Source organism: Pleurodeles waltl, chromosome 9 (assembly GCF_031143425.1).
Source record: "Pleurodeles waltl isolate 20211129_DDA chromosome 9, aPleWal1.hap1.20221129, whole genome shotgun sequence".
NCBI classification, from domain to species: Eukaryota; Metazoa; Chordata; class Amphibia; order Caudata; family Salamandridae; genus Pleurodeles; species Pleurodeles waltl.
Genome location: NC_090448.1, coordinates 567,334,894 through 567,359,717, shown reverse-complemented (window position 1 = coordinate 567,359,717; position 24,824 = coordinate 567,334,894). Strand labels below are relative to the sequence as shown.

At 42.8% G+C, this 24,824-nt stretch overlaps 1 protein-coding gene across 1 annotated transcript in view; it reads left to right on the top strand.

Moving 5' to 3' along the window:
• The window catches only part of LOC138258676 (olfactomedin-4-like), a 111,007-nt gene that overhangs the window by 14,088 nt on the left and 72,095 nt on the right, over nucleotides 1-24,824 (top strand). Inside the window, exons 3-4 of the mRNA XM_069205981.1 lie at nucleotides 3,637-3,843; nucleotides 11,278-11,425. Of these exons, the coding sequence (XP_069062082.1) occupies nucleotides 3,637-3,843; nucleotides 11,278-11,425 (355 nt within the window). The remainder of the gene's footprint in view (nucleotides 1-3,636; nucleotides 3,844-11,277; nucleotides 11,426-24,824) is intronic.

The following is a 24,824-nucleotide window of genomic DNA, read 5'->3' as shown; positions in this document are numbered from 1 at the left end:
AACCTGTACTAGACTCATTGTTGCATTAACCTGGGTCGGAGCAGATGGATCTGCACTGGTGCTCGGACCACTCTTGTATGCCACATATGGTAGGGGACGATTTCTCAATAACTGTAAAATAAACTCATCATCATCTGATTCTTCCTCATACGTCAAAGATTTCCTAGTCTCCCCAGTTTTCCGCTCTCTACTCTTGGAAGGGCTCCTATGTGATCTTCTGGTAGCTTTCCTTCCTTCTCTCTCACTGTCTTGTGTAATTGCTGGGAACATCTTAATTCACTGTAAAGTCTCAGTTCTCCATAATTTCTGACCAACATCCCACCTAGCCTCCGCTTGTGTCTTTTCTGCCTTTCTCATCCTCCTCTCAAATTTCTGTTGCTGTCTAGCTACTAGCTCCCAAATTGCCAGCGCCTCAGACTGTGCTGGACTCGGAAGGGGCTTTAAATCATATAGCACCCTCCTCAGATTCTCTAAGATCCTCAAATTAAATGTTCCATGGATAGGAAACGCTAAACTCCCATCTTTCTCTGTTAATTTTCACTGCTTTAACCAAAGACCTGGTGCAACGCCCTTTTCTTCTATTACAATGTAAGCTGGTGTCCCTTTGACGGTGAAACATCCCCTATACTCGTGGTAATGTACACATCTCCCCATAAAGCACTCTTTAAAGCTTTGAAAAATGTCATTTTTGCGACCTTTATGTTTTTCTAAATCAAATCAGCAAGTGACTTTTAATCCCAGAATTCTCTTCACCCACCTTCTCAACCAGTTGTGCTTCACGGACGGCTGCCAATCCGTGCGTGACCCTTCTCACTAACCAACCTATCCCAGTGCCGCTCCAATGACATCACACGTACAGTGGCTGACAAAGTCTTGCAGCTCATCCTTCTAAACTCAGATTCACACTAAACGAATGCAATTTTATTGCAAGCACTAAACAAAATCAAAACCCAATTTGTCTGTTTACTACAGGTAAGGTAACACAATCGCTTTAGAAACTTTACGGATTTTTCACTGATGGCATTTTGCTCTAACAGCTACTCCTTCTTTCTCAGTTTCCCTGATTAGCAAGCAAAATTCGACCCGCAAATTTCACTCTCATCTGATCAGTGGGTCTGGCCTGGTGCACATAGGAGTCACCAGATCTCAGTCAAAAATTCTTTCACTCACGTTGACTCACACTCTGACTTGTCGACCACGCCCAATTGACCTATTAAACCAGACAAATTACAACAAAAACCAAGTGACTCATGCACTTTTCAATATACTAGAGTCTTCGACCATGCATGGTCCGTATATACCAAGAAACCATGTGGACAATTTTTTAGCACAAAGCGCCACACAGATGTGAAGTTTGATTACTTCCCTACTATAACACTTCGGAGTACGCACACTCCTTCTACAACTTCATTTGGAGGATGCAAACTCCCTAAACCCTCACAAATGTCACAATTCACCTGCAATTCACCTAAGCTGTGCAAACGCAAAACCTACTCCATTCACATAATCACTAGAACGCTGAGAACATCCTCCAACAATCATTGGCAAGCTCCGAGATTCTGGGAAAGTCATATTAAGCACTTAGGGGCACATTTTCACTACAATTTGTATCATTGAAAAAATGAATCCAAATTTCAGCAATGATGAGCTCTTGAAAGACAAACCATGTACTGGACCTCTATGATGGGCTCCTTAGGTGACAAACCATCAATCTCTCATACTATCTCTGTTAGCGCATCAGACTTTAATAAGTAAACTTACAAGGGAGATGCAAATAGGTTGATGAACCTTTTGACTCGCTTCAAGGTTTTTCCATCATATATCCCGTACATGCACAAATCAATAACCAATGACAATCAATAACATTAGTAAACAATAGGAGTCAGTAAATGTCACTCACCATGATCTCTCGGCCCTGAATAACCACACCTTTATGTAAAAGTTAGAAAATGTATTTCCCTATATTAACAATGCTAATGTAATGTAGGTTAATCTCAAAATCAATAATATACAGAAACAATACTGGCTGTCCAAAGCGGCAACAGAATCACAATCTAATCAAAGCTTTAGCTACTACACATCCTAAGGTTACAGTGCAAATTAATAGCAAGAATAACTGCACAAACTATATTACACACATTTAGATTCAGGAAAGAAAAGACATCAGCCTTTATTACTTGTGGTGAACTTCATCAGTGAGATCCCTAACTAACACCAGATTAGAATAGCATGTTTGGGCTTCATGCAAGACAATTTAGTCAACACAAATTTTGAAAACATCTAACTATGGCTCTTTCAAAATGGCAGTTTGTACCTAGAAACAAAAGCAAAAGACATAGCAAACAACATTAGTGACAGTATGCCTCTCCTCAATTGGATTGGCAAACTAAGATAGTCTTCGTCATCAGGACATCAGTCTGATCAGCAAGGCATCAGGATTTAGCATCAAAGTTCAGAAAAAAGCAAAGTCTTTTAAGCAATAAAGTTATGCATGTCTCTTCTCAAGACAGATAACAAAATAATGGTGGTTTCCCCTCCCTGTGCAGTCTGGCTAAGTTAGATTTCCTAAAACTACTTCCCATATCCGAATTGGTCAGGGGTTCACATGCTCACACTTTGTCCAATAAAAAAAATGAAATCTACATTTTTACTAGTTCATTGTTCACATGTTGGTGATTGGCTCCTTTCCTTTTGTCCTCATCATCCGGCTCGTCAGGTAACAATATTGTTGCAGCTTATACTCCAGTCAGTATGGTCTTTGTCTTCTCCTGGGAAAGTCAGTCTTACACACATTACATTAAACATTGCTGCACTAGCAAGTACATCATCTCTTAGCAAGCAGTTCTCATTAGAAAGACTTTTAGCTATAAGCACATGGGCAGCCCAGTGGAACATCACAATTTAACTCTCTAAGCATCCATTTTATTAAACGCTTAAGCAATGCAGCTTGACATGAGGCCGTGCAACTAGGCCAAGACCTCGCTAAGTTAAGGCCTACAATTAATAATGCATAACCCTTAATATGACATATTACTACATTAATCAAACATAAGCTCAACATTTCATATTAATAAGCCATTAATAAGTATACTCCGAGAACAATGGCGCCACTCTGGTAGTAGCGTCTTCAAATGCGTTCATTATTTTCCTCTACGTTATTACATTTTCTACTCAAAACACATTAATATTCATTATTAAAATGAGCATTAACACACCCACTTCCGTTTCCTGTTCCAATGGAGCCAGCTCCACTAAATATAGCATATAATGGCCTTTTGTCCTTCCCCATATCCAGTGCTTTTCATCTGTTGAAAATAGCCACCAACCTTTCTCCTGTACTCATGCTTGCTATTTCAAAAAATATTTCGTCTTCATTTACCAGTAATGTTAAACTGTGTGTCTGGTATGTGAGCATATAACATTATTATTGGACTCCGTGTTGGCCCTTAAAGCACTATCCAGGGTACAGAAAAAGAGCAACGCTAATAATGAACCCCACAGACATTTCAGGACATTTCTTTGTCTGATGATGTATGCTTTGGTTTAAGATCTACCTATGACATCATTCACGGGAGGGCCCGTTTAAGAAGCGTCTCGCATTCATGATAATTGTCAATTGTTAATTCCCATCTACAGATTCAAAGCTACCAACAAACCCTAAACATCTATCTACAGAAGATTACAAATTTGACTGTCCGTTTGGAGGCCATGGAAGGATCATCATATACTGAGCTTGACTTTGAGCTGCTGAAACTGGAAGTTAAGGAGATGGAAACTCTCATTTTACAACTGAATGCGTCTATGGAAGGAACCAATGTCATTGTACATATCCTATTTCAGGAGGTAAGACCAGTTTGTATCTGATCGTGTTAAACAGTGCTCCAGTAGTCATGGATCCATTAGAAAGTGTCCTCTGAACTCTATGCATCAAAAGGTTTTATGTAGTCATTGACCTAGTCAAGAACAAGTGACAAAAGACGATGTATGGGTATTTGTATTTTCTGTGACCTGCTCTATTGTGACTGTCTTCGGAAGCTGCTCAAATGAATCATTGGTCCCTTTTATGATTTGCCTTATACTTCCCAATGTGTACAGTAACTCCTGTTATGTCTCATCGGAATTCAGAATTGTGCAGTATTTATCGCATTGCTATGTAGTGCGTGTGATGGAACTGCATTCCATGTTAAATTTCAGGTGGGCAAACCTTTCAGTATTTAAGGGGAGAAAAAACCTGTAAAATACTGGGTCATGCAGATTTTGATGCATTTAGTACCAAAATCTGCATGTTACGCCCAAAGCACATAACAGGTGTGAGAAATATAGTATTTAGCACCTGGCCATAGATACTATGCAATAATTATTTATCTTAGAAGACTCTTCTAACAGACTGTGAGCTGTGAGAGTCAATTTCTTCAGCTTTGAGACATTGTGTAAAACTATGGGGAAATTCAAAAGGGTTTCTCATGAAGTAACACTCAAGAGAGTAGAAAGGAAAAAAAGCAAACATGAATTGGCATTGGTGTGTATTTTCAGAAAATAGCATTTATACCAGCATACGCTGTGCTAATCAACATGTGCAGTGAAAATTGATCCATGCACTATGACAACCAACACCATCTATATAACTTGATTTATACTGCTCTCCTTCACACTGGCTTTTGTGAAGTATATATGTAATGAAGTATCATGCAATGACTATGTCCAGCACTCTAGAAGAGAGTTTAGTCGATTCTCCCAAGTATTTGTTTTCACAAATGTAACCAAATGATGCGTTTTACAGTCGAATTTTCCATATGCATTGGGAATACTCACTTAATGTTAAATTCGGAATATTATGCTATCATAATACTGTGGACAAAACATCAAGGACCAAAATACAGTGAAGATAAGTTTATATAGGCGAATATAGGTTTACTTTAACTCCACATATAGGTACTAGCTACCTTAACGAAATAAAATGTAAATGACAGTTATATATATATATATATATATATATATATATATATATATATATATATATATATATATATATATATATATTGAAAGAGAGAGAGAGGGATATTTTTAAGGTACGTAGATATGGAGTAAGTAAGGTACTATACGCATCTATATGCATTAACCTTTTAAAAATGTTGATCTTGATTTTTTTACCACAATATTTTGGTAGAAAAATGTTTCTGTTGTCGACATTTCGACATACAATCATGTATTGATTTAAAAGCCACAGATTTTATTAGCTATTCTGAAGAGCAACATCTGGATTTCTCTGCCCATCTGGTCCTAAAAACAGCCCTATACCTCTTGATTGCCAGATGTTTTCCATGCCACCCAAATGTTCATCCCAAGCTTACCTGAAAAGAAAGAAAACTGTAATGTATATCAACGGATATTTTTAAATATTAAAAATCTGGAATTTTAATAGACCAAGCTGCCCAAGCAGTATCTAGAACCTCTCATAGATGTTCACTAAATGAACTGATTATTGCACATAATATTTGTAGCATATTCAGATATCCATAACACAACTGCAGGCCACAGCAATGGCAGGAATTAAACAGAACATAGTTATGACCAGACGGGAAAGCAGTCACAGATCTACTTTTACTATTATTCTAGTTTTATTTTTAAAAAGGTGACTCAAGTGACCCCAAGTGCTACCACCTATCTCTTCGATAGACAGTAGTTAAAGTTGTGGCATCATATCTATGTCCAGGATAAGGCTTTGGACTTCTGATAATAATATGCTTGTGGACTGTCAACGCAGTTTTGGTCCAGGGGTAGACATCTTAGAACAATGTTTAAATCTTCATTTGTAGTCATGCAAGTGTACTTATGTTTTAAGTGATTCGTTACATCTTGTCTTCATGGATCTGACTTCAGGATCCAACAGAATGAACATGTTTAAAGTATGGCCCATTTTAGAGTTTAAGGGTGTGGGTGTATCCATTGTTGATTTTCTGAACAGAATTGCAGAATACAAAACGAATTGACAGTAAGAGTAAGATATGGCCCAACTGGTGACTGTCTGCCCTAATGGGCTAGTGGCTGAGTTCAGGAATGCTGGCCAAGATGTGCCGCGTTGGAATCAGAATGCAATCCCAGCACTCCTGTGTGGGGACTATGCTATTCTGATTGCAAGAACAACGGATGGTCTAAAGAATCTGATGGACTGCTATGTAACTTTTTTGGATACTCTGGATCTCATGATCAATCTGCCACTGGCATGGGCACTGCAGGGGCCCGCTAACAGGGCCCCACATTGATTTTCAGTGTCTGCTTGGCAGACACTGAAAATCGCGACGGGTGCAACTGCACCCGTCGCACACCAGCAACTCCGCCGGCTCCATTCGGAGCCGGCTTCCTCGTTGCTGGTGCTTTCCCGCTGGGCGGGCGGGCGGCCTTTTGGTCGGTCGCCCGCCAGCCCAACGGGAAAGACAGAATGACCGCCGCGGTCTTTTGACCGCGGTACGGTCTTCTGGCGGTTCCCGCCAGGCAGGCGGAGGTAGGAATGACCGCCCATGTATATTAACCAAGGTCCCTTCGTCCATCGATTTTTGGGCATGTTTTGACAATCCCCAAAAATGGATTAATATATGATACATCTGAAGGCTGTTGTGTGTCATACCGTTGAGTGCATTTTTTTATTTTCCAGTTAGAGTTGGCAATAAACCCTCAAAATTGATTCAAACCTTTTATTCCTGTAAATGCCCTTGTGTTTCCTCTTCTCCAACTGGAGGTTGGGGGGCTCATAGATGCAAAGCTGCTTCAAATAGAAGAAAAACAGCTTTGAAGTAGACTTTAGGGCTCACCCCATGGCACCAGCCATTTTATTTGTCACAACGAGATGAGGCTATGCTGTCTTGAAAATGTCCTTCATGTGGCACCTCTTATTTTGTGTGTCTCAGGCTGGAATAGTAAAGCTGCTAATTCAAGATTGTTTAAATTAGAAAGCCATTTAACTGATTTGAGCTACATGTCTGTGGCTTAATTCGGTGAAAACTGTCTGTTGCAAAATTGGTGCTCGGAAGTGTTTGATAGGGGAAACGCCCTGAAGGCCGACTGCGAATCAAAGAAGTCGTGGCCAACGAAAGCGGAACTGCGCTTTCCTTAACCACGACTTCGTTGTTTTGTGCCTTAACCACGCATGTGCTGAAGAACGCACATGCATGGTTAAGGCACAAACAAGGGAGTCGGCTGAGGAGGACGATGCGACGAGTCAGGTAAGTGGGGTGGGGGTGGGGGGTTGGGGTTTTAGTTTTAGGGGCGGGATGGGGGCTCGGGGTATTTTAAGTTTTAGGGGCGGGGGTTGGGGTTTAAGTTTTAGGGGCGGGTGGGGGGCGCGGGTTATTTTTAGTTTTAGGGGTGGGGGTTGGGGTTTTAGTTTTAGGGGTGGGGGGTCAGGTCAGGTAAGAGGGGCGGGGTGGGGGGGTCGGGGTATTTTTAGTTTTAGGGGCGGGGGTCTTAGTTTTGGGGCGGGGGTCGGGTATTTTTAGTTTTAGGGGCGGGCGGGGGTTGTGGTTTTGGTTTTAGTTTTAGGGGCGGGTGGGGCGTCTGGGTATTTTTAGTTTTAGGGGCGGGGTGGGGGGTTGGGGATTTAGTTTTAGGGGCGGGGTGGGGGGTCGGGTCGGGGTATTTTTACTTTTAGGGGCAGGGGCGGGGTGGGGGTGTTGGGGTTTCAGTTTTGGGGCAGGGGTGGGGGGTCGGGGTGTTTTTAGTTTTAGGGGCGGGTTGGGATGGTTTTAGGGGTGGGGGTTGGGGTAGTTTAGGTTTTAGGGGTAGGTTAGGGGTTGGGTAATTTTAGGGGTGGGGTGGAGGTTGGGGGGTTTAGGTTTAGGGGCAGGGTGGGGGGCTCGGAGTAGTTTTAGGGGTATGGGTTGGGGTGGTTTAGGTTTCAGGGGTGGGTTGGGGGGTCGGGTAATTTTAGGGGCGCGTGGGGGGTTGGGGGGCTTAGGTTTAGGGGCAGGGTGGGGGGCTCGGAGTAGTTTTAGTGGTGGGGTAGGGGTAGTTTAAGTTTCAGGGATGGGGTGGGGGTTGGGGTTGTTTTAGGTTGTGGGGGTAGGGTGGGGGTTGCGGTAATTTTAGGGAGGGGGTGGGGGTTGGGGTAGTTTTAGGGGCAAGGGTGGGGGGTTGGTGTTGTTTTAGGGGGGGTGGTGGGGTCATGGTAATTTTTGGGGGTGGGGGGCCAGGTGGACGCATGCTGGACCAATGCATGCCTATCACTAATGCCTTTACCAGGAATGCCTATACAACGATAAATCGTTAAGGCATTCGTGATAAAGGCATTAGTGGTAACAATGAGGTTATTGTTCTGACCTCGTTGTTCAGGAATGAGTTGTTCCGGCAGGTGTGGTTCTGACATACATTAGTTTGATAGCCCTTATGATATAAAAAAGGCAGATACATTTAGGGACGTATTTATGGTTTTTGACGCAAAACTGCGCAAATGCAATTTTGCATCAAAATCCTTAGCGCCTGAAAGCGCCATTTCATAGCGGCATATCAATGGAATGGTGCACGCTAGTGCTAAGGAATGGCTAGCATCTAAAGAAAAGATGCTAGCCGGGGGGGATTGTGGTAGGGAAAAAGGCAGTAGTGGGTCAGAAATGACACTCAGCTGGTTAGTGGCAATAAATATGCTGCTAACCAGCCTAGCGTCATTTTCTGACGCCCTACCACCACCCCAATGGCCAGCACAGGGGACCAGTGTCTCCTGGGAAAGGCTAAAAGACCCAGAGCCAGGCAGGGGGCCCCATGTCAGGGGCCCCAGTGGCACACCCACCCAAAAAAAAAAGTACTTACCAATACTTACCCCATCCTGTGGTGTCCCTCTGGTGTGGGTGGGGATGTTCCTGGGGCTTGAGGTGGGCATCTGTGGGCTCATTCCATGGTGTTTGGCCATGGAAATGGGTCCACAGGTGCCCTAAAGCTTGGTCTGACCCAGGCATTAATTAATAGCGCTAAGCAGGCGTAGCGCCATTATTTGGGTCCACCGACTCCGTGCACGTTGTTTCTGCGCCAGAGTATAAATATGGCGGCAGAGGGTTACCATCATGTTGTGGACGGGAATGCCTAGCTTTCATCTAATTAGCGCAAGGTAGTTTGCTGCATCCACAGCATGACGCTAACTCCTATATTTTGACGCTAGATGGGTCTAGTGTCAAAATATAAATATGGATTTAAGTTTGCGCTGTAGTAGCGTTAAAATAAATGATGCTAACGCGGTGCAAACCAACCATAAATATGGGCCTCAGTATCAAGAAGGTATTTTTAATCGTAGGTCACTATTGAGAGAAGAATTTGAAACTAATAAATTCTCAGTACTATCTTATTAGCTTACGATGAACTATGCGGGGCTACAGTATTGTCTTGATTTTCTATCCAGTGTTTATGAACGCAAGTTTTTTAGAAGGTTTAAAGCAAGGGTGATGCACATTTTACTCAAGGATCCAAGGTGGTAACCTCCTTCTAATTGAAATAGTTCTTGTTTGTGCGATATTTGCTGAACACCGACCATGATACACTTATGTTCCTTTGTAACCTATTTAAGTTACAGAGGACCACATATCTGAAACCGTCAGTAAGTCAAATTCATTTTACGAATTGGAGACTGCCTTTTTATATTTACAAATGCGTTCCTCTCCTGTGACTATTTATTGTATGGGCAAGATTTACAAAGTGTGTTTGAGATCTAATAGGTAACATTAGGATTTTATCTATTAGTTAATTATTTTTACGAATCTTTATAGTTATATTTATACTGTTTTGTGTTGTTTTATGTTTGTGTTGTTATTATCGCATTATTTTGCCGAATAAAGCTGCAAAACTATAACTTGAGAATGTTGGGGATGCCTTGCTGTGCCTGTGTATTCATTCTTTGTTTCTCCCTGCTAGACTCCACTCTGTGTCAGTGCCCATTCAATTTAATCACGATGCTTATTAAATGTAATCACGGTGGTCAAATAGTGTGGACGGTACTGTGTATTGTAAATGTTAGCAGCCAGAACTCACTACTGCTGTCTTCGGCTCAGGAAATGTATTAGAAGCCATTGCAACCGGCAGTAGAGAGACGCTTGGTACTGTTTGCGCTTGATTAATTGTCTAGTCATCAACTCTGGAGGATGTTTTCTGCATTAGATACTGACAGTGAGTTATCAATTGCGCAATATGGCAAGCTGGGCACCAGAGCCCTGAGAACCGATGTGACCTGTTTAGCAAGGAGCCTTCAATTAATCGTCTACCACAAAAATGTACTGACATTTATTTCCGTAATAGCACAGCAATGTAAAAAGTACCTGCAGTTGTTCTAAAGATGGTAAGATCTTACGCATTATGGCTTCTATGGCATCTATCCTATTTGGAGCAAATTTGTATAGTCTTTGCCATCAAAAGTAGAATTAGTAGTTGTAGATTAAAATAGAAGTTATATAAATAACAGATTCAAAAGATGGCCATGTAATAGACTGGTCTACGAATCTTTTCCAAATACACCTGCTGTGTCATAGCCTAATATGGGAGCTGGTCCTTGGGACTCTCCTGGTTTAGAGTCTTAGGTGGTCATTTACAGCGGAGGAGGACATTGGTCCTCTGCTTGAAGTTGGTGTACGACCTGTCCTCCCAGCTTTTGATTCCACCAGCCTCTCTTAGAGAGGAAAGGGCAGTGTTTCCAAGTACTAACTGACAGCTTTGCCTTCAGAAACACTCCCTCTATGGCTGGTCCACCAACTGCCGGGTGTTGGAAGGCTCATTATTTGCCCTACTCATGTCATGACAGCAGTGTTTTTTTCTTGTCCAAGACTGTTGTGCATTTAACAATTATCAATGTCTCTCATGAGATACCTGAAACTGCCAGCACATCAGGGGCAATTACTTCATATTTACCAAAACAAAACCCAGATTTTGGGTGTTTGTCTTCGGAAAATGCAAAAAATGCCACGTGGCTCCTCACACACCGAGGCAGGGCGTGCAGTTGGCACAGTAAGGTATCACTAAAGTGCCCCCACCGTGTCAGCAAAACAATTTTTGGTGAACGGTGATGACTTGAGATCTAAATTACCTTCTGGGTCGCTGAAATGGCTATTGTTGGACGTAGAGCTATTACTCCTGTGACAGTTCTCAAATCTGTTTTGTTTTTAAAATACAGCTGCATCTGCAGAGTTTATTTCTGGATCTTAATACACCATCTATGCGAATTATGCTCCTCTGCTTGATGCTTCAGGCTTCATTACTTTCTCCTCATAGTTTTCTTTGATCTATCCTTGTTTTCTGGGGGCTTTTCAGATTCGCAACATTTCACTTATTGTCAATCAGCTGGAAGTGTATGACAAAAATAATGTTCTGGCTGTGCGGCGGGAGATTGTGTCCCTTCGGAAACGTTTGGAAGACTGTGAGAAGAACCAGACAAAGCCCATCCCACCACCAAGCTACGGTCAGTATTACATTTTCTGACAGTGACCCTTTTACCTGTAATATTTGTTATATTTCATTTCATTTGCGAAAATAGGAAAGTGTTGAGACTGAACAGAGATTATTGGAACGTGTGTAGAAATGACTTGAAAAGAGACTTGAAAGGTAAAACGCAATTTTTAATTGATCAAAACACCAATGGCAGATTCACCAAATATTTTGCTAACATGGATTGAATTTAGGTGAATAAAATGCATTTTTACAACCAATTTTATTACATTGTTTATTATCAGCAATTACATATATCATACATAATAAAGCCACTTTCACAATGACAGATGCGGTTTTCCTCTCGCAGAGTTATTAGTGGATTTGTGTCATCTCCCTTGGTTCAGTTCTTACAATCAAAAAACAAACAACAACAGAACAATGCTCATCTGGTGACATCGTGTCATGCCGCGGTATTATCTACCACTTTTGCGAATCGTCTCAACTCTAGAAATGATTGTACACATACAATGTTGGCGGTGACAACTAAATATTAACAGGGCCTTTAAAGGTTTCTTTGGGTACACCAAGGGTACTCGGGAAGGGCGATATAACATGTCTGGGCGGCCATGTAAACATTCACCACAAAAAAATGGGTAGTGGAGGGGAGAGAGGGGGATTGGAGGGGGGTAAAGGTAGAGGAATAGACAGACCCTCACAGTTGAAAAGAGAGGAGGGGCATGGCCACGCCATGGCATATTCTAAAGATGGTCACTTAGCTCTTCTTTGTACATGAGCATGTCATATAGCAGCGTCTCCCAATCTGCTGCATTGGGATATTTGGGCAATCCTCGCACCTCCTCTCTCCGGTGCACCGCCACCTCCGCCCTCCTCCACGTAAGCATCACTCTACACATTAGTGATCCCTACTTCGTAATGCCGGGGATTTACAGTACATAGCAACTGGCACATTATCAGTAATGCTAGATCTATGAAGTGATTTCTACCTTTGGCAGTTTTGGGGCATATAAACAATCCCAACAGTGCATGAGTCCATTTACCTCCCCTACCACAGCGGACACTGCTGCCCATAAAGCAATCACCTATGAGCAGCTCCAGAACATGTGAATCATACCAGCTCCTGGTTGGTGGCATCTCGAACATGTGGAGGAAGACCCAAACATTCGGGACAGATTCTCGGGGGTGAGGTGAGCACGATCTAATATGTTATGTTGGATGTATTGGAACATGGCATTCCGCAACAGTTTTCTGGGATATTGGAGTGCCATCTCCCATTCTTTCTTGGTTAGCTTGCAACCCAAGTCCCTCTCCCATTCCCTACGGAATACATTCAATGGGTCTTGTGCAGTGTTGCCAGCGCCCGTACGAACCACGTGAACAATTTAGGTCCTTCGCCCATTTGTGTAATGTGTGTATGGGTGGGTGTTGGCCTGGCTCAGTGTCTTGAAACGCAAGAGGCACTCCAGTTCCGCTAATAAACATCTGTAGGCTAAAAGTGACTGTCACGGAGGTTCTACTCCTCCTGTTAATGATCGTAGGGTAAAAGACTACTTCCTTGAAACAGAGAGCCTAATACATTTACTCCTGCCTTTTTTCAGACTTCCACGTCCCCTTCCACCAGCATTTCTCCAAATGAGGCTATAGAACCTAGGGGAATCTTGGGAGTGTAGCAAGGGATCTGCAGCATGAGTTGCAGACAACGTTTAAAGCTCTTGCATGCAGTTTGCAGAAATCTATTAGAGTTTAGAGGGTTTGGCTTGACGAAGGAATGTCTGCTGGACTACGTGTTATACTAGGGCCACTGTGGGGCATCCCAGTTCCTCTGTGAGGTGACCTGCTAGCCAACATACAGGCCACTGCAGCTGTGCTCAAAATTTGGAACGCCTAGTACTCCTTTGTCCACAGGTAGCTGCAGCTTACATAGAGCAATGCAGCGCCTCCCTTTATTCCAAATAAAACTAGCCAGTGCAGAGTGCAGGCTGCGAAATGTGGATCTACGCACCCGGACTGGGAGATTGTCAGAAAAGTAAAGTAGCCAAGGGAGCATTACCCTCTTGGGCATGGATACTCAACATTGTACTGTGAGCAGTAGAGCTCATTTGGGGGATGTAAGGCTGAGATAGCTCTTGTGAGATTGCCATCTATTAGATCCTGTATCTCGTGATAAATATTTAAACCAAGATATAGTAATGTATGTGGCTCCCAGTGCAAAGGATATGAGGATTTCTGCCACAGATAGTTCGAATGTAACGGAAACAGGCATGTTTTTGCCCAGTTTACCCCTAGGCCAGAGTCAGCACAGAATTCCTGCAATATATGTTGGATATCAGCAACGCCCTCCCTTGTGTCACAAATATGGACTAACATGGCATCCACATATAGCGAGACAATGTGGGTCTCCCCGAATAATGGGATAACTCAGGAGGGTCCCTGTTGTTGAAGTCTCTCAGCTAAGGACTCTATCACTAAAGCAAAGAGTAGAGGGGACAGTGGACAACCGTGACGCACCCCTTTGCTCACTTAAAAGGAGGGGGATATGCACTGTCTGTTTTTCACCCTCGCTATTGGTTTGGTGCATAAGAGTCAGATCAACTCATGGGGGTGGCTTGCAATGCTGAAAGCTGTCAGGGTGGAAAACAGATAATTCCAATCTACTGTATCAAAAGTTTTCTCCAAGTCCAATACCAAGCACACAACAAATGGCCAGTGGACTGGAGAATGCCCCAATATCCTGTGCAAACGATGTATATTTACTTTGGTGGACCTCCCTGGCACAAAGCCGTTCTGATCTCTATGCACCAGGCATGGCATGTGGTCATACAGCCTGCCCACTATTATCTTGCTCAGTACCTTGAAGTCAGAACCCAACACTGACAATGGGCGGTATGAGGCAAGCTCCACGGGGGTCTCTCCCAAGATTGGGAAGTGACACTAAGAGAGATTCTCAGAGTGTTGGTGATAGCCAATCCTCCGTGAGGGCCTACTGGTAAAGTTTGAGAAGCTTAAGGGCTAGGAGGTGTTTGTATGATTTATAGAATTCGATTGTGAATCTGTCCATTCTCAGCGTCTCATTAGTCGCCGCACCCCGTATTGCCCCTCATATCTCTAGCAATGAAAGGGGAGCATTAAAGTCTTCCCTATGTAGTGGAGTAAGGACTGGTAAATCGACTGAGGAGAGGAACAGTTGCATGTCATCATCATCATTTAACTTTATTTCGGTAAGTAAAAAACAAACCATTAAAGTACAATACACAACAAAGAGAAAGAGAGCTTCTTAAAAGCCGGGGGTACTAAAAAAATAAAATAAAAACACAGTTAAAAAGGACAAAACAAGTTAAAAACAAACAAAAAAAATAAACAGTCAGATAAACATCGCTTAATATAATGAAAGGCTGTACTCAATAAGGAAACTAGTTCCATAAAGCAGCACTAGTTAAAAATATAATACACCAATGTCTATATCCTAAGGAGCAATCACACATCCAATTTGATAAATATACATAATTAAATCTAAAAATTAATTCCCAATCTTACTCCTTAAAATTGCTAATCTCGAGTGTCAGAATAATACCATTTTTTTTTTTACCATTAATAAAACTATCTGGGTGGATGAATCTCATTTTAAAATTCTCACGACATAAAATGAGGGATCAGTTCCATAGATCTATAAATAATCCATAATAAACCGAACCAAAGTCTATGTCCTATACAACAAAGACTACAATCATACATCCGGATTAAGTAAATATACATAGGTAAAACTAAACAGTAACTACACAGTTTTGTTCCTTAAAACTGCTAATCTCAACCGCCAGATTGACTCAAGAAATCTTGCCACTGGTAGAGCTATCTGCACGGACGGGTCGCATTTTCAAATTCTCTCAGCGTGGAGACAGGATCTAACCCCTAACTGTTTGCAAAGCGGAATGAGCCAAAGTGCTCTTTGTTTATGATACGCTTGACAGTGGAAGAAAACATGAGAAACAGTTTCTTCACTTTTACAACCCATCGGGCAGTGTTTAGATCTATTATTTGAGCTGGACCATTTATACGTAAAACAGCACAGAGGGAGAGACCCAATCCTAAACTTAATAAAAAGGGCACGAGCAAATGGAGATAACTTTGCGTCCAGAAAGGGCTCAAATTCATAATGTCATTTAACAAGTAAAAAATTGTCAGACATAGACAATGGCATAGAACTAACAAATTGTCCAACCTGAACATTATGCCAAAAAGCATCCTTTAACAGCTGAGCAGCATTTTTAGAAATAGAAATAGGATCATGCCAATAGGACCCTAAGCCAAGCCGAGAGAAAGATTGTTTAACAAAGACACACCATTTAGTTTTAATGCTAGAATCGTGGCCCACCACGTTGAGAAGGCCACACCGAAAAGGGGTTAGGGCATCTGTTGTCCACAACCGAATCCAGAACAGCAGAGGCCTTAGGGCAGCAATCTGTGAAATTGAAAAAAGATTTAGGTCCAGGCGAATGGGCAAAGATGGGGTACTCGATGGAACCTTTAGCATCATTTTTAGAAACTGATTTTCCGCCCTAGCCAGATTCGCCAAATTACAATGGCCCCAAAGTTCAGCTCCATATAAGGCGGCCCCCCTAGCTTGAGCTTTGTATATTTCCAGTGCAGTTGCATGTCAATCTGCTGATCCACGGCAGGAGGGTCATTTAAGGTCTGATATTGTGCAGTGAAAGCAGTATGAATCTCTGCCTGGTATGTGGCCTCGACTGTTGTGATTGTTGTGAATGGATTGGCACTGTGCAAGAGCCAAGCCAGTAAGCGTCTCAAGTTGCCCAACGTGCATCTTTGCCTGATACGTGTAGAAGACCAGATGGCGTAATTGCTCAATTAGTTGTGCATGTTTGTCCCGGGTTTCCCTCGTATACCCAGCTCTGCTTGGTCAGCTCGGACCTTTGCTTCCAATGCACCAAGGGAGCTCTTAATATCAGAAAGTTCTCTCTTAAGTCTGCCCTCACCCCCGTACCAATGCAATGGCCCCTCATGACAACTTTCATCGCTTCTCAATTTATTAACTTGGATGAGGATGTTCCTCAGTTGTCTGTTAGGCTATGGGACAGTGTGTCCGCTGCTGTGTCCTGGAAAACTTGATCTTCAAGCATTGTAGATTGTAACCACCAGGTGGGAACTGGTAGGCATGGTGCTCCCCACTCAAACTGAACCTGCAAGGGGTTATGGTTAGAGAAGGTCTTCCCCATGTCCTCCGCCCCCGTAGCCATGAGTCCAGTGGACATGTAAGTGATGTGGGGGGAGGGAGTAATATGAGAATTCCCTGGAGGTGGGGTGTGAGGATCTCTAGCAGTCTAGCAGGTTCCAGTGTCAAAGCCACTGTGAGAGATGTGTTGCTGCTGCTGCCACTGGGGAGTGTGGGAGTGGTGGGTGGGAGCAATCCAGCTGCAGATCAAGCACATAGTTGAAGTCCCAACCCATGCTCCAGAAGAAATGGGCACATTTAGTGAGCAGAGAACAGAAATGCAAAATAGGCCAGCTGCGCTGAATTGGGGGTGAAAATGCTTCCCAATAGCACCACCCTCCCATATTATTGCCCCTCAACCAGTACGTGTTAACCTTCTGGGTCACTTTCGGTGTTTAAAGGTCTGAAGGGGACCCCTGGCCTAACCCAAAAAAGGGCTCCATGAGTGAAGACAGAGTACGTAGTACAGAAACATTGCCCTTTCCAGCGTTTTTGAAGTTGAATGTCTTACCCCGTGATATGGGCCTCTTGTCATAGTGCTATTTGTGCACCCCTCCATTGGACATTCTGTTGGACCACATGTCTCTTCCACATGGTACCCATACCACAGACATTCCATGTGATTATAATAGCTTTGGTCATGTCAGTGTCTTTGCTAATGGTGGGTCACAGAGTATACACCCTACAACAGATGTCACATTTCCTGAAATAGAATATATTAGCAAACCACATAACTCTGCAAACAATAAAAACAAAACCCCAACTCCCTACCCAAGGCAACGCTAAAGCATGTGATAGCCAAAACTTTCAAAAGAATGTCCCATGGATGGGATGCTCCTACATGTGCACCACTGTGTCTCATGTTTGCCCAGGAGTGGGGCGAAGGGGGCGGTCAGCCTGTTCCTAACTCTTTAAATATAGAGGCAGTTTGTACCTTCATTCGCACTGATGCCATCGGATGGACCCATTTCTACACCATTATGGATGCAGAGGCATGCCATTTTGGCATCAGATTCCTTGAGTTACAGGATCACATCTGCTGTTTGTGGTGTCACCTCTGGTAGAGTTCCAGAATCCAAGCTGCCGATAGAGTGAAGGAGTCAACATCTGATACTCCATCTTCTGAGGCATGAGCAGGGGGCGAGAGCTGGTCCGCCTACTGTGTGACTGCCACTGCAAGTGTCTGTTCCTCCTTTGCCTGTTCTAGTGTGGGCACCCCTGGAGCCCCAGCACCGCTATTTTTTTTAGTTTTACGCTTCCTACTATATCATGGTCGCACTGCACATTGGCGGCTTGCTGGTGATGAGTGGGTGGATGTCTCATAGCGACTTTGCTCCACCCAGTCCCAGGCATCTGTTGGTTCCATAAGAAAGTAACTTCTATTCCCTGCTATTAACTTGAGTTTCACCAGAAAGAGAAAGGACTAGCGAAGGCCAACTTGCTGCAATTTGCACGTCACCCTCAAGAAGAAGTCCCTGCCGTGCTGCACCAACACGGTGTAATGCGGAAAAATGAATATTCAGGCATTGTCACAGTGAAGTGGCCCAGACGCTCTAGCTGCTGGTAATAAAGCTTATTTTTCTCTGTAGTTCATAATATAGGCCACTTACAGACCTGGGAAAGGCCCCTACCAATGGTCAGTGTGCTGGTTCATGATGAGCTCACTCTATAAGGAAATGTGGTAATAAATGTCCCGGTACCACCTCTCTCAATAGTCACTTTGTGAAAAATGTGACAGGTTCTGCCCCTTCCGCCCCCTCTGGGAAACCCACCTCACGGAGATTATTTCAATGTGAGCGCCCTTTGGAGTCCTCCGCCCGAGCCTCTAATTCAGGGACCTTGTCAGTGAGGAGACAAGCCTGTCTTTCTAGGTCTTGTATATTCAGGCAGATCTTTGTGATCTCATGTTCAGTGCGGGTGTCACTGGCTGCTAGTTTTCATTGACCGTCGCTTAAAAGATTTAATTCAGTTGCAACTGCTCCACCTTGGCGCTCAGATCTTGCCTGGTATCTGTGATGGCTGCTAGTATCATGTCCAGTTTAATGTCCATGCTTTTTTGTTATGCCGCCATGTCAGTTGGAGGTCCTGCCACGGAGCGGATCATAATATCATCACTGCTGTTGCAGCTGTTGAGGGCCGGGTCCACCCTTGTGACTCATCATCGAATCAGTTGTACAGTGTGGCGCGGCTCACACTGTAAAACCTTCTCTGTGCCAGAAGGAGCTAAAATGTCAATGAGCCGGTGTGCTGGACCCTCCAGATCCTTGAGTCACTGTCAGTAGCTCAATAGCGTGGCTCGAGCAGTCTTGCCTAAAAGTGAGGTACAGGGAGTTGCAAAGGGCTATGATCGAAACAAGGCATTCACCCTGTATGCTTAACTTGGTAGCCGGTCCGATCCCACCACTTGATCCACATCCAGCCACCATCCGCACTGCGGTCCATGTTTGATGAAGTTCATTATGGTACCTGCCTCACCCCTATGCACAGTTATCGGGGGGGCAGAAGCAGTTCCTGTGGTACATTGGTGAATATTTGTGGGATAGCATGAGTGTCCAGGAAGTGAATGAGGAGCCCCCCTCTTCACCCCTCTCTCCTTTTTCAGATTGCATCTCCGCCACTGTTCAGGTAAGTCTTTAGAGGGGCGTTTGGCTGTAGACTGTGCAGGAATATTCTGGACCATCAGGGGCCCAGGAATGGGCAACAACGCAGGCCAGTGTACCAAAAAATCAGACGCCAGCGTAATTTGCAGTGGTGCCATAGTGCTATGAGAGGTCACTTGTGGGATGTATTTTGTTGTTATAGACCCGCACTGGGCCAGGGAAGAGTCACATGAGGGCCATCCATCCTCTCAGCATGGTATCAGGGCCCACAGATCTTTGATCTTTGCAGATGTGTCATGAGTATCCCACAGTGTTCACGGGGTGTTATATAGCATGGAGGGGGTAGCCTGTAGTGGGGGGGGGTCACTGGAGAGTGCAAAGGAGCAGAGTTGATAGGGCATGTTTCTCCCCCTCCTTTCAATTCCTGGTATTGGGTGTACTTACAGGCATCTGGTGGCAGCCTCATCAGTTTGGTGCTCCACTCTGCCTGCCCCCACAGTGTTCCCTGGCTCCTCATCAGGCGTGAAGAAGTATTCAGACAATGCGGGGGATGCTTAATTTTGCACTGGAAAGTTGCCTGAAAGTAATACAAAGCAGCTAAAGCGCTGCTTTGCCCTACTCTGCATCAAGGAGGCGTTCCATGGGTAGTACAGTGAGGTTCCTAGACAACCACCCATGTTTTTTTTACTCAAAACCCTATCCAGACCCTATCTAACAATAGTACACATGGTTTTAAACCTAAAATAATAGTTCTTTGAAGAAAGAACTGAGAGGAGAATGCTTTTCTTTTCTCCTAACTTTTCTCACATTACATGTAAGTTGCACAGTACGGCACACATCCAGAGTGGGAATATTTGTAAAGTTTGCCTAGGGTTGGTACACTTCCAGTACAAAACCTATGCTAACCTCATGCACTCACCCTTGCACTATGGTGAAAAGATGTGTACGTGGCACTCATCAGCGTGATTCTGCGCTAGCGCAGGACAGTGCCATATCTCTGTCACGTAAGGCAGCACAGCAACTTTGGTTGCTGCGTTAACTTCAGTGACATCTTTATAAATTCTGGCCTTAGTTGTTCTCTAGTATGTATCTTGTGTAGTTCCATATCAGTGACAAGACCCACCTTTTTAGGCAGCAGTGTGCTTTATAAGTACTTTTGATTTACAAGGGGATGCGTCTAGGTCGATAAAACTTTTGACTTGTTCGGGGTGTTCTTACCATAGCTCCAGAACAGAAACAATAATCAACAAGCAATAATCAATGATCATTAGTCAAATCAATAATCAATGGGGTCAGTAATTGTCACGCACAATGACTGAAAGGTCATGAATAACCACACCTTTAGTAAAAGTTTAGTAAGTTTATTTCCCTATATTAACAATGCTAAAATCATGTGGATTAATCTCAATATCAAATGAAACATATATAAGGACAATACTGGTTGACCAAAGCGACGGAAGAAACGCAATCTAATCAAATCTTGAACCACAATACATTCTAAAGCAACAGTACAGATCAATATCAAAGTTAGCTGCGATAAGGTTATATAATACATAGGATTTAGCACGATAGCTTGTCATACATTTGTCCCTGCAAATTGTCAGTGGTCAGATGGATAGCCTCAACTAACCCAGATTAGCATCAGCATGTTGGACTTCATGCAAAACAATTTAGAACACGAATTTAGGAAAATATCTAGCTAAGGAAAAACTATCAAGACAGCGCAGTTGGTCTCAGAAAGAAAAGGCAAAAAAATGCATTCAGTCACATTGTCATACCTACCTATCCACGGTATGGATCAGCAAGCAGAATCAGTCTTCTTGCTCAGGTCACAGTGCTTAATTTGTGCTTGTTGTTTCCGGTGCTGAGCACCGGCACTTATTTTTGAGGGCCGGCGCTTAGTCTTCTGCCTCAAGCATTTACTACGAGCAAAAGACACATATGGGAAAGACGGAGGAAGAGAAAAACGAAAAAGCATCACGATGAGAGAAAGCATAAAGCTGCTAGAGTGAGCTGAAGGGACAGATAGTGGCCTTATATGGATTGAAGAGGCCCGAGATGGCAGCGGGATTACGCTGCCTCAGTATTCCATGTTCGCACATTTAATTGCAGCACCCGTGTGTTTAAGAGGAGGGTTTTGAGCACCGGCATCCTTTTGTTTACAAATTAAGCAGTGTCAGGTCAGCAATCGATCAGCAAACATCAGGCTCTCAGTCAGAGAGTATGAGCCCAAGGCATGCTCTCCCACAGTCACTCAGGATCTCTAGTCTCACAATCTGTCTAAGTTCACTCTGTCACGTTGTTATATCAAAGTCACCCAAACTATCCTCTAATTCCCAATTAGTCAATTAATCCTACGTATTACTCCACACAATACTTTTTCTACACCAAATACATGAATTCTAATATTTCATCCTTCACACGTTGTTGTTTGGTCTGTTTTACAATGTTCTTATCATCCAGCTCGTCAGGTATCAAATTTGTTGCATCTTCTTCTCCAGTCAGTGTTTTCATTGTTCGCGTCCTGGGAAAGTACTTCTTGCACACATTACACTCAATTGTTACACATTTAAGGACACTGTCTCCTGTTAGTTGGTTCTCATGGAAAGCTTCTGCTAAGCATTTTATTAAAAAAATGAACATTTCACAGTTAGTTTTACTCCGTCAGCGTTTTCTATTAAACAATAAGAAACACAGCGTCTGCATAAGGCCTGGCAAAACTAGGCCAAGACACTTGCTAAGTTAAGGCTTACAATTAATACGCAAGAACATGCTTCACAACCCTTAATATGACATATTACTACATTAATCTAATGCAATTTTAAATATGTAATGAGTATTAATCATTAATTAGTACATTTCGTGAACACTGATGGCCATTCTTCGAGGTCACAATTTCAAACATTGTACATTATTTTTCTTCATTATTTCATTTTCTACATCATTCATTATTCGAAACACATAAACACTCATTAATAATTTCTAATAATTAAGGCATCTGCTTCAGCACTTTTTTCATCCATCCTAGTCTAGTATTCAAAGCAGCTTGCACCGGGAAATGCGTAATAAAGTGTTTTGTTCCACCCTCATGATTGTGTAGTGAGGCACATGAGATGTACTGGAAGAGTATGTGCAGTTTAATGTGCCATCCAATTACTAGCAGTTTAATTTGGTCATGGCCAAAAAGAAAAAAAAATACAAATAGAGACTGCAGAACCGCCAGGCAGCTGCAACAATTATTTAAAAAAAAACAATTGGGCACCAAAAGAACATCACTAATTATTTGGAGAATGGATTAAAACATCAAATGGTGAATCCTGGTATCAAAAATAGTGAATGTAGCTCCAGATGTGTTAAGTTGATAATGTCGAGGTGATGTCTTCTCTGTTGTTCAATGTGTGACAGCTACTTGGGTAGGTTGGGTAGGAGAAACAGAAGTATAAAACTTGAGAGCGCACTCTCACGGAGCTGTTCAGCGAATGAGAATGCAGTGTAGCTGGTATTGCACAGTCTCATATTCTGCTCCTTAAGCGTGAGGTAGTTGAAAAAGCTTATTCTTATTGCAGCGTATGATAAGGATTCCACTAGAAGTTGATGATTGACAGGTGGAATTTCACTGTCTTGCAACAGAATTTCGGACATAACGTTCACCAGAAAATGACAGCAATTGAAAAGTGATCTGGAACAAGAAAATGACTGCAATTTGGGGAAGGCAAGTTCATAATATTTACAGATCGCAATGACCATCCCGATGCAGCTACCTACCATCACTAGGGAAGTTCTTGTTGTTAAATGTGAAGAAGTAATTTTCGAAACAAGAGTACAAGAAAACACGCACTTGGAACTAATAAAACAGGCCCTAATACCGGACAGAAACTAGAAGTCACACTTCCAAGAGTGGAAGAAATGCCACAGAATACAGTTTTAAACACGTGGGCTAGTTTAGTGCCAATGATTTATACGCCAAAGACATTCTTGAGATGATGCCCCATAAAATATAATAACACATCGTCACATTTTGTCGGGTAGGCTGTGTGAACTAAATTTGTCAGTTCAGTGATTATCATGGCATAGTCTATTTTGAAAATTGGCATAGTAAATGCAGACCTACAATAACACATGCAGTACCTCTTTTTGATTAATCAATCAGTAAAGGTCTTTATTAGATTAGTTAACTCCTTTGCTGCCAGGCTTTTCCCCCTCAGGTGTCAGGCCTTTTTTTGGCTTTTTGGGTCAGTTCGGGATAAGGCCCTTGTAACCTTCTGTCCACATAAGCTACCCATGCCAAATCTGCGTCCTTTTTTTCCAACATCCTAAGGATTCTAGAGGTACCCAGAGTTTGTGGGTTCCCCTGGAGGAGACTGAGAAATTAGCCAAAACACAGCAAACAAATCGTCTTTTTTTTAAAGAGAAATAAGGGCTGCAGAAGAAAGCTTGTGTTTTTTCCCCTGAAAATGGTTATCAACAAAGAGTTTGCAGTGCTAAAATCGCCATCTTCCCAGCTTTCAGGAAAAGGAAGATTTGAATCAGAAAACTGCATTTTTCATCACAATTTTGGCATTTTACTGGGACATACCCCAATTTTTACTATATTTTGTGCTTTTAGCCTCCTTCTAGTTAGTGACAGAAATGGATGTGAAACCGATGCTGGATCCCAAAGAGCTAAACATTTCTGAAAAGTAGACAACATTCTGAATTCAGCAAGGGGTCATTTGGGTAGATCCTATAAGGTTTTTCTACAGAAACTGACAGCTGAAATAGAAAAAATATTGAAATTGAGGTGAAAAAACAGTCATTTTTCTCCATGTTTTACTCTGCAACTTTTTCCTGCGATGTCAGATTTTTGAAAGCAATATACTGTTACGTCTGCTGGACTCTTTTGGTTGCAGGGGTATATAGGGCTTGTAGGTTCATCAAGAACCATAAGTACCCAGAGCCAATAAATGAGCTGCATCCTGTAATGGGTTTTCATTCTATACCGGGTATGCAGCAATTCATTTGCTGAAATATAAAGAATGAAAAATAAGTATCAAGGAAACATTTGTATTTCCAAAATGAGCACAAGATAAGGTGTTGAGAAGCAGTGGTTATTTGCACATCTCTGAATTCCGGGGGTCCCATATTAGCATGTGAATTACAGTACATTTCTCAAATAGATGTCTTTTTTACACACTGCCTTACATTTGGAAGGACAAAATGTTGAGAAAAACAAGGGGCAATAACACTTCTTCTTCTATTCTGTGTTTCCCCAAGTCTCCCGGTAAAAATGGTACCTCACTTGTGTGGGTAGGCCTAGTGCCTGCAATAGGAAACGCAACATGGACACATCACATTTTTACATTAAAACCTGGCGTGTTTTTTGCAAAGTGCCTAACTGTGGATTTGGCCTGTAGCTCAGCCGGCACCAAGGGAAACCTACCAAATCTGTGCATTTTTGAAAACTAGACACCTAGGGGAATCCAGGAATGGGGTGGCTTGTGGGGCTCTCACCAGGGTCAGTTACCCAGAATCCTTTGCAAACCTCAAAATTTGGCCCAAAAAACACTTTTTCCTCACATTTCGGTGATAGAAAGTTCTGGATTCTG